This window comes from Oncorhynchus clarkii, chromosome 12 (genome assembly GCF_045791955.1).
Source record: "Oncorhynchus clarkii lewisi isolate Uvic-CL-2024 chromosome 12, UVic_Ocla_1.0, whole genome shotgun sequence".
Lineage (NCBI taxonomy): Eukaryota > Metazoa > Chordata > Actinopteri > Salmoniformes > Salmonidae > Oncorhynchus > Oncorhynchus clarkii.
This window is the reverse complement of record NC_092158.1, coordinates 32,318,299-32,333,268: the sequence shown is the minus strand read 5'-3', so window position 1 is coordinate 32,333,268 and position 14,970 is coordinate 32,318,299. Positions and strand designations below refer to the sequence as shown.

Sequence of the window (14,970 nt, the reverse complement as noted above, 5' to 3'; positions counted from 1 at the left end):
CACACATTTTTCCCTTTTCCTGTGTTTTGGTACCTGAGAATATGAGCTTCTCCTTCATGATGTTGATATCCCGGCTGGGCCTGCGCGCCACAGCACTCAGCATGATCTGCTCTGGATTGTAGTTCTGCATGCCACTCATCCTCCACCTGGTGCAGCACAGAGACGCACAGCACCGTCAGACACACCGTTAGAATCAGTGGAGGCTGCTGAGGGGTGGGCGGCTCATAATAATGGTTGAAATGGAGTCAACGGAGTGGTATCAACCACATGGAAACCATGTTTTTGACGTGTTTGACACCTTTCCATTGACTAGATTCCAGCCATTATTAAGAGCTGTCCTTCAGCAGCCTCTACTTGTTGGAATTGATAAAACATTGATAATTGATGAATACATTAAGACAAATGAAACCTATAGTGTTCACTGAGTTCATGAACATTAGAGCCACATGAGAAGCTCAAGGATAGAAGACCGATAAGACAGAAAACAAGGAAGCAACATGAGCCAGTGAAGTCACCTCAGTTACCTGATCACATGATAGCTGACAGACGCCAGAGTGCAGCAGAGAAACGTAGCATGCAGATCAGGCAGAACAAAGGACAAACAAGGCAAAGAGAGAGGAAGGAGGAAGGAACAAATGAGAGATAGTGAGAAGGAGAGAAATGGAAAGACAGTGATGAGAGAGAGTCAACAAAGAGAACGCGAGAGAGCAGAAAGGCAGGGCAGTGAAAGGGAAAGAGCAGAAGAGTCAGTTGAGAAGCAGAGGGCTATGTAGCACAAACCTCATCACAGAGATCAAAGTAGACTCAGACCTCTACAACTAACAACAGTTAAACTTTTACAGTGAAGCAGACATATAGAATTAATGCAGTGTAAAGTATGCTGCAAATATACAACTGCTCATAGCAAAATGAGAAGGAAATCAAGTTTGATAATAGAATCTCAATAAAACAATGGGTACCTACTTTTGAAAGATGAATATTCCTATAACTATGGCGATGGAGACTAGATCGGAGGTGATCCAGACCAAGCAGTATTTATCTGGGCTCTGGAAAAACAAGACAGCCAATGAGAACCAACATCCTCCACCACTAGATGGAAGCATAACCACAAAAACCTACTGTACGTCTCAGTGCCTCTCATACATTTTTTTGCAGAAGGAGCTCTATTTTGGTGGCGACTGGTAAATTCTAATGCCTGAATTCCATACTTTTTTGAGTATACCTCCCAGATTAGAAAAATTTGTTGTAATATAATCTCTTGAAATTAGTCTTATTTACAGTTTTACTGCAAGACATTAATTGCCACAATGTTTGTCTTCAAATTATGTATTTTATTAAAACAGAAAAATTCATTAAATAGCTCACAATTATATTGAAAAATAAATTAAAGGTTTTGTTTTTTCAGGTTTCTGTTTTTATTTTTTTATTAGAAAAACCACAAAATTGGATGTTCTAAATCCACAACAATGCTTAAACCATCATTTTAAACATGATGAATATAATCATGATATAATTCTTCCAGGTAAGCCTAGGCTACTTTGTAGTTTACATTTAATTGACAAGCTTTTTGGGAAAGTCTTTCATCTACCAGAAGACTGTTTTCATTAGCATCATTGCTAACGTCTACACAAAGTGGAATTATTGTTGCTTCTTCAGAAAGTTGCAGGAAATTCAAATCACTGATGCATTCTGTTCATGTCTTATGATAAACTTGGGCAAACGAATACGTTTTCAATACATTTAGTTGATTCCCTACTAAGGTCAATACATATTTGAAAATGGTTCAATTCTGTTTTAATGCCTGTATTCAGTGAGGGCCTGAATGATCATATTTGGACTAGAATGAGGCTCTCCAATACCTATTGTTCCTGCAGTGGTGATTCACCATCTTCATAAAATTATTTAATGAATAATAAATATTTAATAAATAATCTGCAGACAATCGGCAAAAAGCCTAGGCCTACCAGTAGCCTATGCAAATTAGAGAGCCAAATGAACGGCTCTCTTTAACCAATGCGATTCAGTAGGCTGCACTCACTACCTATGTTTCCATTAACTTGTCCAGTGATTTATTTTTTACATGTAGAAAGTTTGCATAGAAAATAGATACAACAATTGCCTGCTTGGCTGTGTTTCCATGTAACTATCATGTTTTGATAAAAACAGCTGGATGTAATGATGTCATACCAAAAACCAACAGTATTGAATAAAAATGAAGTGGTTGAAGTGTTTCCATTACCCAATAAGGCAAATCTCTCATTAATAAGGGACAGATCTAAATTTACTGGGGGGGAGGGGCTGGTCCACACAAGGTGTCATGAAAAAAATGCACTCCCCTCCCCAAACTAAAAAACATTTTCACATGACCCTCCCCTTGAACGAAGGCACCGGAGGAGATGGCTGCCGTTTTACGGGCTCCTAACCAATTGTGTGTGTTTTTGCACGTTATTTGTAATTATTTTGTACATAATGTTTCTTCCACCTTCTCTTATCAACGAAAAGAGCATCTGGATATCAGGACAGCGATTACTCACCTCGTACTGGACGAAGATTTTTTCTTTAACAAGTCGAACGCAAAGGATTTATTTCAGACACCCGACAAGGCCCAAACCCCCGTCATTGGCATGAATAAGAGACAGAGACACCGGGGACGTAGGTCAGGGTGCTTTGTAAGGATCCGATAGCGAGTGAGTACTACCATCAGTACTATTAGCCAATGTGCAACCATCATCATTAACAAAATGGATGTGCTCCGATCAAGACTATCCTACCAATGGGACATAAAAAACGGTAATATCTCATGTTTCACCGAGTCGTGGCTGAATGACGTTATGAATAACATACAGCTGGCTGGGTCTTTGGTCCATCGACAAGATAGAACAGCTGCCTGGGGTATTGGAATATTTTTTAGACCAGAGGAAAGAGTGCCTCCTACTGGCACTCCAACACCACTTCTAGCAGCACCTGGTCTCCCATCCAGGGACTGACCAGGATGAACCCTGCGTAGCTTCAGAAGCAAGCCAGCAGTGGTATGCAGGGTGGTATGCTGCTGGTTAAATGCTAAGCTACAAGACTGTTTTGCAAGTACATACTGGAATATGCTATTGGATTCATATTCTTCCGATGGCATTGAGGAGTACACCACATCAGTCACTGGATTCATCAATAAGTGCATAGATGCTCAGTCCCCTGCTGTACTCCATGTTCAACCATAACTGGATGGTCAAGCAACTCCATCATCATCATTAAGTTTGCCAACAACACAACAGTGGTAGGCCTGATCACCGAAAACGATGAGACAGGCTATAGGGAGGAGGTCAGAGACCTTGCAGTGTGGTGCCTGGATAACAACCTCTCCCTCAACATGATCAAGACAAAGGACATGATTGTGGATTACAGGAAAAGGAGGACAGAAAACGCACCCATTCTCATCAACAGGGCTGTAGTGGTGCAGGTTGAGAGCTGGTGTACACATCACCAATAAACTATCATGGTCCAAACACACCAAGACAGTTGTGAAAAGGGCACGACAATGCCTTTTCCCCTCAGGAGACTGAAATGGGTCCTCAGAACCTCAAAATGTTATGCATTTTCTGACTGGTTGCATCACCGCCTGGTATGGCAACTGCTCGGCCTACAGAGGGTAGAGCGTACGGCCTAGAACATCACTGGGGCCAAACTTCCTACCATCCAGGACCTCTTCACCACGCGGTGTCAGAGGAAGGCCCTAAAAATTGCCAAAGACTCCAGCCACCCTAGTCATAGACTGTTCAATATGCTACCGCATGGCAAGCGTTACCGGAGCGCCAAGTCTAGTTCCAAAATGCTTTTCATTCTTAACAGCTTCTACCCCCAAGCCATAAGACTCCTGAACAGCTAATCAAATGGCTACCCAGACTATTTGCATTGCCCCCCCACCCTCTTCCACGCTGCTGCTACTCTCTGTTATTATCTATGCAAAGTCACTTTACAGTTTTTTTGGATTGCTTACACACTAAAATTAAAAGTAGTACACTATTATCAAAACCTTACACTCAAAAATCAAAACATCAGCCCATATGTGCACAACTATAAGCACATTGTCAACCTCACACATGTTGAAAAACTATACACACAGTGATTTGCAAAAGACTAAACACACTTAACATACATTACACACAAAAATCTATCATGAAGTCACGTCCTTGCAATACCAAAGCACTGACTGTCAAATTACCACACCGTCCAACCAATTGGTTCAACACAGTCATCAGGTGTGCAAACACTCGTTTGCTTAATTGTAGACACACCACTCAGGTGTATAAGCACTATAAAAAGCAGCAGGTGAGTTCATCGGTCTTCAAGCACAATGGAAAGAGTCAGAGAAAGAGTAAGACGAGGAGGAGGAGGAGGAGGAGGAGGAGGAAGACGAGGAGGAGGAGGAGGAGGAGGAGGACGACGACGACGACGACGACGAGGAGGTGGAGGAGAACGAGGAGGACGAGGAGGAGAACGAGGAGGAAGAGGAAGAGGAAGACAAGAAGGTGCTCATAGAGGACCGAATCTGACAAATGAGATCCGCGCAACACTGGTTGACCACGTTTTCAACCACGGCCTGACGCTGAGGGAGGCTGGACTGCGAGTACAGCCAAATCTAAGCCGATATACAGTGGCAAGTGTGATGAGAACATTTCGACTGGAAAATAGGTATTGTAAAAATATCATCATATCAAAAACATCTGCACGGTTTCAGTAACTGCTTACAGTACTGTATTCTATGCACTATCAGCACTTCTGTTACCTTTTCCTGTGAAACTACTGCACTATTGTATACTGTTTTTTTCTACATAGGATTGAGGGTCAGGGACGACAAGGGGGAAGGCCTCCTATGTTCACAGAACAGCAAGAGAGGGAGATAGTAAACATGGTTTTGGCCAACAATGCTATAACACTCAAGCAGCTCCAAGCTAACATTGTCAATAACCACGTCATTTTCAACGATATCATCAGGTCTCAACATCAACACTGGCACGCATCCTAAAAAAAAACATATTCAAATGAAGCAAATTTATCGAGTGCCTTTCGAGCGCAATTCCGAAAGGGTGAAACGACTGCAGCATGATTATGCAGTGGTTTGTATTCACTTTAGCAGTGTGATCTTGCATACTGTCTCACAATCTTTTACTGTACTGTAATATGTATACTAGATCTACACTGAACTACACAATTTTGCCTGACACTGTTTTACGAATGGATGGAGAGGAGATCCAGCATGAGTTCATTTACGTAGATGACGCTGGGTTCAACCTGACGAGTACACGAATGAGGGGAAGAAACATCATTGGCCACAGGGCTATAGTCAATGTCCCAGGGCAACGTGCAGCCATTACCCAGAATGGGGTCCTCCACCACCATGCTCATATGGGCCCTTACAACACAGCCCTCATACTTACATTCTTGGACCAATTGCACAACATAACAGCAGCAAATCAAATCGATCATATGCAATACATTGTTGTCTGGGACAATGTGTCTTTCCACCGCTCTGCTCTGGTTCAGAACTGGTTTCAGCAACATCCACATTTCACAGTCCTATATCTTCCACCATACTCTCCATTCCTCAACCCTATAGAATAGTTTTTTCTCGGCATGGCGGTGGAAGGTATATGATCTCCGTTCCAGGCTGAGGTACCCCTCATCCAAGCCATGGAGGAGGGCTGTGACCAGATGGCGGTAGCTTCAATGCAAGGATGGATTCTTCATTCAAGACGTTTCTTTCCAAGGTGTCTTGCTAATGACAACATTGCCTGCGATGTTGATGAAATTCTCTGGCCAGATCCATTTGCTGCTGTTATGTTGTGCAATTGGTCCAAGAATGTAAGTATGAGTGCTGTGTTGTAAGGGCCCATATAGGCATGACTTTGGAGGACCCCATTCTGTGTAATGGCTGCACAGTGTTATATTACCCCCACGTTGCCCTGGACATTGACTGTGGCCAATGATGCTTCTTCCCCTCCTTCGTGTACTCGTCAGGTTGAATCCAGCCTCATCTACATAAATGAACTCATGCTGGATCTCCTCTCCATCCATTCGTAAAACTCTCTGAAAAACAGTGTCAGGCAAAATTGTGTCGTTCAGTGTAGATCTAGTATACATATTACAGTACAGTAAAATATTGTGAGACAGTATGCAAGACCACACTGCTAAAGTGAATACATACCTCTGCATAATCATGCCGCAGTCGTTTCACCCTTTCGGAATTGCGCTCGAAAGGCACTCGATAAATTTGCTTCATTTGAATATGTTTTTTGTTTAGGATGCGTGTTGATGTTGAGACCTGATGGATATCGTTGAAAATGGTGTGGTTATTGACAATGTTAGCTTGGAGCTGCTTGAGTGTTATAGCATTGTTGGCCAAAACCATGTTTACTATCTCCCTCTCTTGCTGTTCTGTGAACATAGGAGGCCTTCCCCCTTGTCGTCCCTGACACTCAATCCTATGTAGAAAAAAAACAGTATACAATAGTACAGTAATTTCACTGGAAAAGGTAACAGAAGTGCTGATAGTGCATAGAATACAGTACTGTAAGCAGTTACTGAAACCGTGCAGATGTTTTTGATATGATGATATTTTTACAATACCTATTTTCAGTCGAAATGTTCTCATCACACTTGCCACTGTATATCGGCTTAGATTTGGCTGTACGCGCAGTCCAGCTTCCCTCTGCGTCAGGCCGTGGTTGACAACGTGGTCAACCAGTGTTGCGTGGATCTCATTTGTCAGATTCGGTCCTCTTTGAGCACCTTCTTGTCTTCCTCTTCCTCTTCCTCCCCTTCCTCCTCCTCCTCGTTCTCCTCCTCGTCCTCGTTCTCCTCGTCCTCCTCGTTCTCCTCGTCGTCCTCCTCGTTCTCCTCGTCCTTCTCGTTCTCCTCGTCGTCGTCGTCCTCCTCCTCCTCCTCCTCCTCCTCCTCGTCTTACTCTTTCTCTGACTCTTTCCATTGTGCTTGAAGACCGATGAACTCACCTGCTGCTTTTTATAGTGCTTATACACCTGATTGGTGTGTCTACAATTAAGCAAACGAGTGTTTGCACACCTGATGACTGTGTTGAACCAATTGGTTGGACGGTGTGGTAATTTGACAGTCAGTGCTTTGGTATTGCAAGGACGTGACTTCATGATAGATTTTTGTGTGTAATGTATGTTAAGTGTGTTTAGTGTTTTGCAAATCACTGTGTGTAGAGTTTTGCAACAAGTGTGAGGTTGACAATGTGCTTATAGTTGTGCAAATATGGGCTGATGTTTTGCTTCTTGAGTGTAAGGTTTTGCTAATAGTGTACTACTTTTCATTTTAGTGTGTAAGCAATCCAAAAAAACTGTATTTATTTTTTTGAACTTACAATATGTAAAGTGACGTTTGGTTACAGTATTATGAATCTCAATGTCAACATTTTGGGCGTGTTGAGAAATAAATGAGTTTCTTCAGTCTGCAACATTGGTCTTGTGTAGTGTTTGGTGAATTTACATTATATTTGTACTTTGTTGATAGTAGCCTACTCTAATCATAGGGAAGTAGAAGTGCTAAAAGTGTTTTAGGTTTATCACAGCAGAGTGTAACTCGTGTCAACAGAGTATAGTAATGTGAAACGTGTGTGTTTCATATGGTAACAAAGTGTGGTTTTTAAAAAGAAGTGTATAGTTTATACAAGAGTGTTTAATTTTGTAAAGGATCTGTAGTGTTTTGCTACTTGGGTGTGTGGTTGTGCTAATTGTGTGTAGTGTTTTGAAAACACGGGCCCTGTTTTGAAAATCGTGCTTAAGCAATCCAAAAAAACTGTAATAACTCTACCTACATGTACATATTACCTCAATTACCTCGACACATGTGCCCTGGCATGTAACGGTACCCCTTATATATAGCTCTGCTATTGTTATTTACTGCTGCTCTTTAATTATTTGTTATTCTTATCTCTTAGTTTTTTTTGTGGTATTTTCTTCAAACTTCATTGTTGGTTAATAAGGGCTTGTAAGTAAGCATTTCACTGTAATGTCTACACCTGTTGTATTTGGCACATGTGACAAATCAAACTTGATTTGATGCTAGATGCTTGGCACACCTGTATTTGGGGCGTTTCGCAAATTCTTCTGTGCAGATCCGCTCAAGCTCTGTCAGTTTGGATGGGGAGCGTTGCTGCACAGCTATTTTCAGGTCTCTCCAGAGACAATTAAACGGGTTCAAATCCAGGCTCTGGCTGGGCCACTCAAGGACATTCAGAGACTTGTCCCAAAGCCACTCCTGCATTGTCTTGGCTGTGTGCTTAGGGTCGTTGTCCTGTTGGAGCGCTGAGTTCCTGAGCGCCTTAGAGCAGGTTTTCATCAAGGATCTCTTTGTACTTTGCTCCGTTCATCTTTTCCTCGATTCTGACTAGTCTCCTAGTCCCTGCCGCTGAAAAGCATCCCCACAGCTTGATTCTGCCACCACCATGCTTCACCGTAGAGATGGTGCCAGGTTTCCTCCAGACATGATGCTTGGGATTCAGGCCAAAGAGTTCTATATTTTTTTCAACAGACCAGAGAACCTTGTTTATCTTGGCCTGATAGTCGGTTAGGTGCCTCTTGGCAAACTCCAAGTGGGATATCATGTGCCTTTTACTGAGGAGTGACTTCCGTCTGGCACTCTACCATAAAGGTCTGATTGGTGGAGTGCTGCAGAGATGGTTGTCCTTCTGGAAGGTTCTCCCATCGCCACAGAGGAACTCTGGAGCTCTGTCAGAGTGACCATCGGGTTCTTGGTCACCTCCCTGACCAAGGCTCTTCTCTCCCGATTGCTCAGTTTGGTCAGGCAGTTAGCTCTACGAAGTTTATTGATGGTTCCAAACTTCTTCCATTTAAGAATGATGGAGGCCACGGTGTTCTTGGGGATTTTTTTGGTACACTTCTCCAGATCTGTGCCTCGACACAATCCTGTCTCGGAGCTCTACGGACAATTCCTTCGACCTCATGGCTTGATTTTTGCTCTGACATGCACTGTCAACCGTGGGACCTTATATAGACAGGTGTGTGCCTTTACAAATCATGTCCAAACAATTGAATTTACCACAGGTGGACTCCAATCAAGTTGCAGAAACATCTTGAGGATGATCAATGGAAACATGATGCACCTGAGCACAATTTCAAGTCTCAAAGCAAAGGGTCTGAATAGTTATGTAAATAAGGTATTTTTGTATTTTACATTTTTAATACATTTGCAAAAATGTCTAAAAACCTGTTTTCGCTTTGTAATTATGGGGTAGTGTGTAGATTGATGAGGGGGAAAAAAGATTTAACCAATTTTAGAATATAACTGTAATGTAACAGCATTGTCTACATTGCAAAATAATAGTGAAGACATCAAAACTATGAAATAACACATATGAAATCATGTTATAGCCAAAAGAATCAAGGCGAAGGGTGGCTACTTTGAAGAATCTCAAATATAAAATATATTTGGATTTTTTTAGCACTTTTTTGGTTACTACATGATTCCATATATGTGATTTCATAGTTTTGATGTCTTCACTATTATCTTGCAATGTAGAAAATGTTATTTTTTCCCCCTTCATCAACGTAGAAAACAGTAAAAATAAAGAAAAGGCAGAGCTGCTTACCATAAGCCAGATGGGGTAAGGCACCTTGCGGAGGACCTGAGGGGTGTCAGAGGAGACAGAAGACACCCCGCTGCACCACAGCACTGAGTAAAGCCACGGCTCATTCACTGGGTACACCGTCACACTCATGTTGTTTGCCAAGAAGTCCCTACAAAGACAAATAGTTATTGGAAATGCTGGCCTGTGAGTAATACAGGGTGAGGTTAGGGATTTAGATAACATTTGTGGACCTTCCAGATAAGATTCTTGGGGTATGTCCGGTTAAGATTGTGGAAGATCACAGCATGTGAAGGGTTAGGGTTAGTGTTTGAGAGTAACAGTAGGTATGTCTTACTGAATGTCCTTGTTGCTGGCCTGTGAGTAGCGCAGGGTAAGGCTGCTGATGCCTCTGTGTCTGAGCTCCTCCACTGACAGCTTCTCCAATGAGGTCTGCTGCAGCCCCCTGACACGGCCCCTGTCTGTGTCCGGGGTCCACGTCACCTAAAGAGCAATAGGGCACAAGACACAGGGTAAGAGACTGGACCTGCTTTTTGATTCACACTTTTCTACCAATATTACTAATAAGGATTCAGTGAGACCCATCTCACTCTCTTCTGTGATATCCCAGACCTCTGGACGGCCCACAGGGTGTCCATGATCCAGGTCTTGTAGTGTGGGTGTTCTGGGGGAGGTCTGCGGAGATACAACAGGGCTGACCGGTTGGCCCTGGCAGCCAGACGCAACATCTCTACCAGGCTACACACTGTCAGGTTCCGTATCCGGTTCCGGTCCCTCCCTGTCAGAGACCCAACAGTCCAGAAGGGGTCGTTCTGGAGAGACAGAGAGGGTATTTATTTTATGAGGTGATGCAAAAAAAGATACATTCTAAAATTGTCTTGGTGTAGGGAGAGGGAGAGGTAGACTAGAGAAGGGAGAGACAAAGAAAAAAAGCAATACAAGGAGAAAGAGAGTATAGATACAGAGAGAGAGAGAGAGAGAGAGAGAGAGAGAGAGAGAAAAGAGAGAGAAAGGTACCTCCAAAAACCACTGCCCCGCATTTAGAGAGCGAATCTCTGTCCAGTTGAAGAGAGAGGCGTCCTCATCCTGCCTGTCTGGAAAGACCTTGGCGATGTCAGTGGTCCGTTTCAAGGTGCGGTCTCGCATCAGGAAGGGCACCCCGTCCAGACTGGAGGGGAGAGGTGAGACCACAGACTTACATCACTGAACCAGCAACATATGTCATTTACACTTATGTCACTGCTTTCATAAATAAAGAATATGTTTCTGTGGCAATGTAAGGGGAAAAAAGAGCCTGTAATAAAAGGCCTATAATGCATTGAAAATGAATGGATGTGAGATTAAAATGGTCTTAAAACATGTTGACTATATCAAAGGCAGCGACAGAATGGGGCTCTTTAGATTTGCTCTATAACCATTTAAACCCTGAGATTGTTGCTATTGATTCGTTCCCAGTCTACTGTAAAGAACTCATTGCTCCAAACATTGAGGTGGTAGGGTGGGGTGGGGTAAGGTTATTGGCTGGTCGAGTATGGTTGGTTACCTGACGGTGACGTCGGCCTCCAAGGAGCTAACCCCCTGCTGCAGAGCCTTGTTGAAGGACATCAGGGTGTTCTCTGGAGCCAGCTACAGCACAGGACACAGACAGAGGGACAGCCTTAGAGAGGTATAATGGGTTATTATAGGTTGTTAGAATCTGATGGTGGTCATTTGATCTAGTGGTGGGTGGCATTATTATTTCACTATTTTAATAAATAGGTAAAAGGTCAGCAAAAGAGGTAATTGTATGTGCGGGAGTTATCTTTTATCATAAGCTTTTTAAATGTTGTACAAATGGTGCGGTTGGTGAGACCTGTAAAAAAGCCATTGATCTTTCTAGCAAGTGGATGTCAGAGAGGCACGTTTACTTAAACAGAGAGGCATTTACAGCAGTACACCTCTGACATCATCATTTCAATGAAATTAATCCTCGCTCTCTGTGACAAAGACAGGTATCTACACCACAACTCAAACCTACTACAGCCGTATAATGTTAGACATACTAATCCACTTCTGAATATATTGATCCTTTGATTTCTCCTGAGGGAAGAGGTCCTTGTCTGAGTTTGTAGAATAAAGCTCATAGAAAGACAGAATAATGAATCTGTCTTGTCCTTTGGGAAGCAGCTTTCAGGCACTGGTCTCCTGTCTCCTTCCACAGAGCTACCATATTACCCACAGCAGGAGTCAATAGAGGCAAGCCCTGACGGGCTGAAAGTGTGTGTTGGTGTTTTTGTGTTTGTGGAGTGTGTGTTTGTGATTTGAAGGCAGGTAGACAGGCAGAGTGTGTGTCTGGGCTACAGTGTGAGTGTGTATTTGTTTAAAGCAAGTGGTCTGGAACAATGTTTACTTACCCAGCTGCTTCGGGACAGGACAGTTTATTGTGTTCCCTACCAACAGTAGAAAACAAACCAAACATCTACAATCCTAACAAATGTGCTCTCGATCAATGAACCTACAGCTACTCCGTTGGGGGAGGGGGGCGACATATGGAATTGTTTTAAGAAGGTCATACAATGGATCCTTTAGCTATTTGATCTACAATTTTAGGACCACTTTAGGTCAAAAAAATATATATACTCATTTTTGATAATATATAGAATTTGGCCTTTAATAAAATACTATAGCCCATAGAAACAAATTGAATAACACATACTTAAATCACAAAAAAGACAGTCCAAAAATAAATCACAAAAAATAAGGTATTGAAGTGTCTGTCCTATATCTATATGTCAGGAAATAATTGTGTATTTTTTTTTACACGTCACAAAACTACCTCCATACTTCTTTTCATTTGTATGGGTTACCTTTAGACGAGTCCCGTGACACTTGTGAGGGGTCATAGAGCAAAACAGAGAACATTGTGTTTGTGAGAGTCTCCCCTTTGTATAGAGTGGTTTGTATTAGTTTGTAGGCCAAACACGTTTTTGTGAGAAGACCAGTTTTCGGGATGTCTCCTTGTCTGACAAACAGCGTTGTAGCTCTGCCACTTTCCACCGCAGATGTGGAAGGGTGACATAGGTGTTTCGGTGGATTGAAACACAGCCCATGCAAAAATATATCTTTAGCTTAAACTAAAAAATGATTATTACCGGTTCGTCAATAGACTCTAGGTTATACACTGACTGGACACATGCTGTTTGTCTGGCCCTATATAGCCTGCACTCATTACCAGGTCAAGGCAGCACAGTCAGTGCATGTCACAAAGCAGACCTGTTTGAACCTGATTGTGCACTTCACCTATCCAATGAACTGTTTCATTGTCCAGCAAGTAAATAGTGTTCGCTAATGGGGCTCTTTATTGGGGCTCCAAGACATTCAGTACATTCATTACCCTGAAGCAGAACAGCTCTGAAATTGAATGTGATTGTGAACTCCAGCCACCATTATTGCTTATACCTATTTAATAATTAATGATCTACATGAAGAGGCTAGAGAGTAGAGCCATTGCCTTACCATTGGCGCTCCCCGTCGTCCAATGACGTCAGGTCGAGATTTGAGGCTGTTCTTGTCCATGATGCAGGGTGAGGAGATGGCGAGGGGAGCCATGTAGAGGGCCAGCAGAACACTCAGGTAAACCAGCAGCAATATCATGTGGAACTCTGGGAAGGAGGAAGACCACAGAGTGAGGACATTAGGCCTCACAAATTTCTGAATGCTGCTGCAGTTATTGTTTGTTATCAAACATCTTAATGGTTATAATGGTTTACAATGATATTAATTATGATGTAATGTAATATGTACAATATTGGTATTATTGGTCAGAGTTACAGTGAAAGCCAATCCTAAGCCAACACAACACTTACTGGTTCTCTCTGCACGGACCACTTGTTCAGCAACTAGCCAGCCCAGCACTGTGACGGCAGCCAGAGCTCCTATGTGCAGGAAAGGCCCTGTGGACTGAATTACAACACAGGAAGACAGGAGTTTTATAACATTGTTTACACACAAACATCTAAAAAAAGACCAATAGAGAAACGGAGACAAATAGAGATGTAGACCTGTAGAGATATGAGGATGATGTCCCATTCGTCCCCCCAGACGTCATCGATGGAGACCACGCCACTGACAGTGGTGATCAAGGCAGCCAACACACCAACCTGAGTTAAAAAACATACTAACAGTTTGATTTGTCCTACACATTCCTATGCAGGGCTAATAGTAACACGGTATTTATTTCCGTAGGTCAGAGTTCATTTGGAAGCCTACCTTGTGGATCCAGTAGAGGTTCAGCTGCTGTCCCAGTGAAATATGACAAAGTGCTAAAATCTGGAAACGAACAGAGCCACAATCAGGTTAGATCATACTGAAGCTGCTGCAGCAACATGTGCTTTACTGTGTGTATAAGCATATAACCAAACATGGGTAACTCACTCACCATTAAAAATGTAATGTAACTAAAGCCAACTGCGGTGGTTGCCAGAATGGGGACAGTCCCGTCCTTCCATTCCCCAGAACGGTTGTATAGTAACCTGAGGATGAGAGACAACGGGTGGGGAAGGTGAACCAGTGCCTTGACAAGAAGAGGATGAAACAGACAAGCCCTTCTAGGAGATATTGAAATATGCACACATTCAATTACTAATTTAAAACTGCTCAAAAGAGAGAGTGCTTCTGAAGGACAGAAACAATGGTACAAACAGCTCACAGTCACTCTGGTAAGGATTAACTGCCCCACTCACCAGTTGAATTGGTTGTAGTCATTGTGGGCCTCCAACCAGAAGTAAGCCCAGAAGAGGAGCAAGGAGAAGGTGCTGCACAAGATGATGAACCATGCACACTCCCACTGGTGAACACACAACAGACAAGAAGAAGACATTTGTGAATCGTTTCAGGAAATTAGGCATATGTCACACGTCACTACTTCACAGGTGAGTCATTTGAACATAAAACATTTTTTTATCAAAATGTTTTTTGGCGGGCACAAATGCCTTCTGGAACAAGTGAACTTTCAAGTTCCTTAATAACAAACTTGTATTCCATCCGTAAATACAAATACAATTGCTAAATGGCGAGCCTAGTTGGTTTAGCCTTGGAAAACTATTTCCATTCTTCGTTATAGCCTAATGTTAGCTACTGTAGCTAACATTGAACCGGGTTGGTTAGCTTTAGCTACCTGCAGATTTATATTACAGCTATGACAATGTTTGTAATGGTTGGTAGTAGTATGAGTTGGGATAATGCCGCTTCATTGTTTAGTTAGCTACATGTTTAAACAAAAGACAAAAGACTACATGTCTAAACAAAACACTTCGCCAGATAATTACATGACCCATCAAGATAGCCAGGTGCCCGGGGGTGATTACGGC

General features: G+C 42.6%; 1 protein-coding gene across 3 annotated transcripts in view; it reads right to left on the bottom strand.

The window, feature by feature from the left end:
• Positions 1 to 14,970, bottom strand: part of LOC139423078 (glycerophosphodiester phosphodiesterase domain-containing protein 5-like) — a 51,534-nt gene that overhangs the window by 2,460 nt on the left and 34,104 nt on the right. For all 3 annotated transcript variants that reach the window (XM_071174707.1, XM_071174705.1, XM_071174708.1), the window contains exons 3-15: positions 14,344 to 14,447; positions 14,040 to 14,133; positions 13,871 to 13,930; positions 13,663 to 13,761; positions 13,468 to 13,561; positions 13,118 to 13,263; positions 11,166 to 11,248; positions 10,640 to 10,790; positions 10,213 to 10,434; positions 9,960 to 10,105; positions 9,626 to 9,773; positions 964 to 1,046; positions 34 to 146 (exon numbers count right to left, since the gene is read on the bottom strand). In XM_071174707.1, coding sequence (XP_071030808.1) covers positions 34 to 146; positions 964 to 1,046; positions 9,626 to 9,773; positions 9,960 to 10,105; positions 10,213 to 10,434; positions 10,640 to 10,790; positions 11,166 to 11,248; positions 13,118 to 13,263; positions 13,468 to 13,561; positions 13,663 to 13,761; positions 13,871 to 13,930; positions 14,040 to 14,133; positions 14,344 to 14,447 — 1,543 coding nt within the window. The remainder of the gene's footprint in view (positions 1 to 33; positions 147 to 963; positions 1,047 to 9,625; positions 9,774 to 9,959; positions 10,106 to 10,212; positions 10,435 to 10,639; positions 10,791 to 11,165; positions 11,249 to 13,117; positions 13,264 to 13,467; positions 13,562 to 13,662; positions 13,762 to 13,870; positions 13,931 to 14,039; positions 14,134 to 14,343; positions 14,448 to 14,970) is intronic.